This window comes from Trichomycterus rosablanca, chromosome 6 (assembly GCF_030014385.1).
Source record: "Trichomycterus rosablanca isolate fTriRos1 chromosome 6, fTriRos1.hap1, whole genome shotgun sequence".
Lineage (NCBI taxonomy): Eukaryota > Metazoa > Chordata > Actinopteri > Siluriformes > Trichomycteridae > Trichomycterus > Trichomycterus rosablanca.
In genome coordinates this window covers 33,673,584-33,676,456 of record NC_085993.1, presented here as the reverse complement: position 1 = coordinate 33,676,456, position 2,873 = coordinate 33,673,584, and the positions used below count along the sequence as shown (strand labels likewise).

General features: G+C 35.1%; 1 protein-coding gene across 1 annotated transcript; it reads left to right on the top strand.

Moving 5' to 3' along the window:
- LOC134316494 (cytochrome c) lies at positions 1-2,381 on the top strand. Its single transcript, XM_062996874.1, has 3 exons — positions 1-82; positions 1,539-1,713; positions 1,872-2,381. The coding sequence occupies exons 2-3, from the start codon at positions 1,545-1,547 to the stop codon at positions 2,015-2,017; spliced, it is 315 nt and encodes a 104-aa protein (XP_062852944.1). The 5' UTR covers positions 1-82; positions 1,539-1,544; the 3' UTR covers positions 2,018-2,381.
- The last annotated feature ends 492 nt before the right edge of the window (positions 2,382-2,873 follow it).

The following is a 2,873-nucleotide window of genomic DNA, read 5'->3' as shown; positions in this document are numbered from 1 at the left end:
TGTAAAATGTAGTGACCTTCCTCAGTGCGGTATAGAGCAGAGCGTCTTTCTCACATCGGCTTCAGCGCGAAGCGTACATAAGGTAACTGATTCATTATAAACAGAAAAGGATTAAGGGTTTAATCTTATTATAAAGATATGTAATGTGTAACAGTATATTTACTGTTACTCAGTAAGAATGATAACCTTTTTTTTTTTTTTTTTTTAGTATAGATTAGCGTTAGCATGTTAGCTAGTTAACCGGCATTTGGGTTCACCGTAGCTCTTAAAGCTCAATTATGGGCAGTGTAGCTAATTTTGGTTCATTTTGAAATGAGGTATTATAACCTTATAAGTAATTTATGTTGTACTCTTTCTGGCATATGTTTGTTTTTGCCTGGTGTATCATCTTGCTTTACATACCCGTCAGTGTCCGTAATGGAGTCTTAGGTTGCGTCTCAAATAGCTACTCTTCCGAGTACATAAGGGAACGGCTGCCTCATTGGTTATGTACCACTGTAGCGCACTACTTAGTTTGATAGTATGCGATTTAGAACACAGCACCTTAACGATTTTAATTTGTTTTTATGCGCTTATCATTCACTTTCGATTTTTTAACGCTCTCTGTAGCTTCTGTTCCCTTTTCTAAACTCTGCCTAGCACTCTAAAAATATCTGCCTGCTATACATGGAGCTATATTTCCTTACGTTGTTTCTAGTACAAAATTCTAATTAAGCTTAGTTTTTAGACTTAAAATCTATTCATTCTCCGTTTCTGAATTTCAGTATCCCCTGTTTCTAGGTTTAAAATTTAGCTTCTGCATCTTAAGTCGTTGTCATGGACGTATGACCTTAAATTTATCATGGCTCTGGTGTAGGGTAACTGTTAGCCTCTGCTAGCTACGCGTGATCTTCGGTTTCATTATTCCCGGCAGCAGTAAAGGTGTAATACATATAAGACTGGCGACACTAAAGGATTAGTCATTTTATTGATCAAATGATTCTGTATGTTGGGAGAAACAAGCAACTGCTTTCCCCTTGACTGACCTTAGTTTAAGGACCAGATTAAACCACTGTTCGACTACATAATTTCCAATTAAAAATTGTCCTTAATTTGAAATAACTCGATTCTGTCTTGAATACATACTACTAAACGTTTAAATATACGAATATAAATTCGTTTTGTTTTTTTTAATACTTTTTTAAAAATCTAATTACACATTTATGTCAGTGCTGTCCAATTATTATGTCCTTAAAAGAAAAAAAATGTTGTTAGCACATTAATTTAGGCTCACTGTTGGCTTCTGACAGCCAGCTGTGATTTTTTTTCTTTTTCTTTTTTTTTTAGCATCTCAATATTCTTTTTTTTTTCTTTTTTATCAGCAATCGAATAATTTTCATTAAAAAATAATAATAACACAGCATGGCTACTGGCAAGCTGCCACCTAGTTTGCCCCTAAGTTAGGGTTTTCATTTATTGCAGTTACATATTGTAGTAATATTTATTTTGTAACCCCTTCTCAGTGTTTGATGTCATCTGTTTACCTTGTGGATTTTTAGGCTAATATGGGTGACGTCGAAAAGGGAAAGAAGGTCTTCGTCCAGAAATGTGCCCAGTGCCACACAGTTGAGAATGGTGGCAAGCACAAGGTTGGCCCCAATCTGTGGGGTCTGTTTGGACGCAAGACTGGCCAGGCACAGGGCTTTTCTTACACAGATGCCAACAAAAGCAAAGGTAATTTGTGATAAGTAATTTCTCTGATTTTGCAGTGCAATTTGTTTGGGATTTTTTTTTTTTTTTTTTTTTTTTTTTTTTTTTTTTAAATAACTATTTGCTACTTTTGATGTCCTTTGATTACTTTTTCTTGATTCTAATTGCATTTCTTTGTACAGGCATTGTTTGGAGTGAGAATACTCTGATGGAGTACCTGGAGAATCCTAAGAAATACATTCCTGGGACAAAAATGATCTTTGCTGGTATTAAGAAGAAGGCTGAGCGTGCTGACCTTATTGCATATTTGAAGTCTTCGACATCATAACACTGTCAGTAGAAAGATTAGAATAAAATATCTGTAGTTTTTCCCATGTATTTGTCTTTTAACATAATTCACCTAAACAGTTTAGCAGTCAACACGTCTGGGACTTTTTAATTGTGGGTACAAGTCATGGTATGTGACTGATGCCTGTGTATTTCAGCAGTGACTAATCTTTTTCTACCACTGAGCGATCAGCACTGTTGAATGTTTTGTGGAAGGGAAAGTGAAAGCAGTGTTTCACAGTGTTGGACATTCTATTTAACTGATTGTTTGTAAATGTTACATTGCGGTTGAGTATATTGGTGTGCTTCCTATTAGCCACAATATGTACTTGTGCACCAAATTAAATTAAACCATTTTAACCAGATTTTGTCTTGTTTATTTTACTATACTTAAATGATTCATGTGTCAGTAACTTTGCATTTTCATACTTTTGTAAGGGACATGTAAATGTAATTATTTGTGCAGCAGTTTTTTGACTTGGGTGGTTGGAACACATTACCTGCTTTTTTAAAAATGATTCATTGTCACACCCCTGAACTAAACCTGATGACACAACTTGCTGCCAAAAAAGCTTTTAGTTACCTTGATGCAAACCACTGTTCTATGTACATTGAACTTATAGATGCTCTACATACCCACAGTTGCATAAAAAGCTCTAAGCAACATCTTATGCCATGGTCTAAAAACTGCAACGTTTGTGGGTAATCTAATAGCAGTAGCACAGACAATCCACCAGTTGTCAGGAATTAGTAAATTAGGAGGCTTTTACACCAATATAAATGACATTAAGATTTCCACATTAAATGAACTTTCCAGGTTGTATATTTTGTATGAAACTGATGGGCCATAAAGCCTT

Coding starts and splice junctions, on each gene's coding strand:
- LOC134316494 (XM_062996874.1), top strand. CDS start 1,545: ATGGGTGACGTCGAAAAGGGAAAGAAGGTCTTCGTCCAGAAATGTGCC. Junction 1,714..1,871: donor AGATGCCAACAAAAGCAAAG/GTAATTTGTGAT, acceptor TTCTTTGTACAG/GCATTGTTTGGAGTGAGAAT.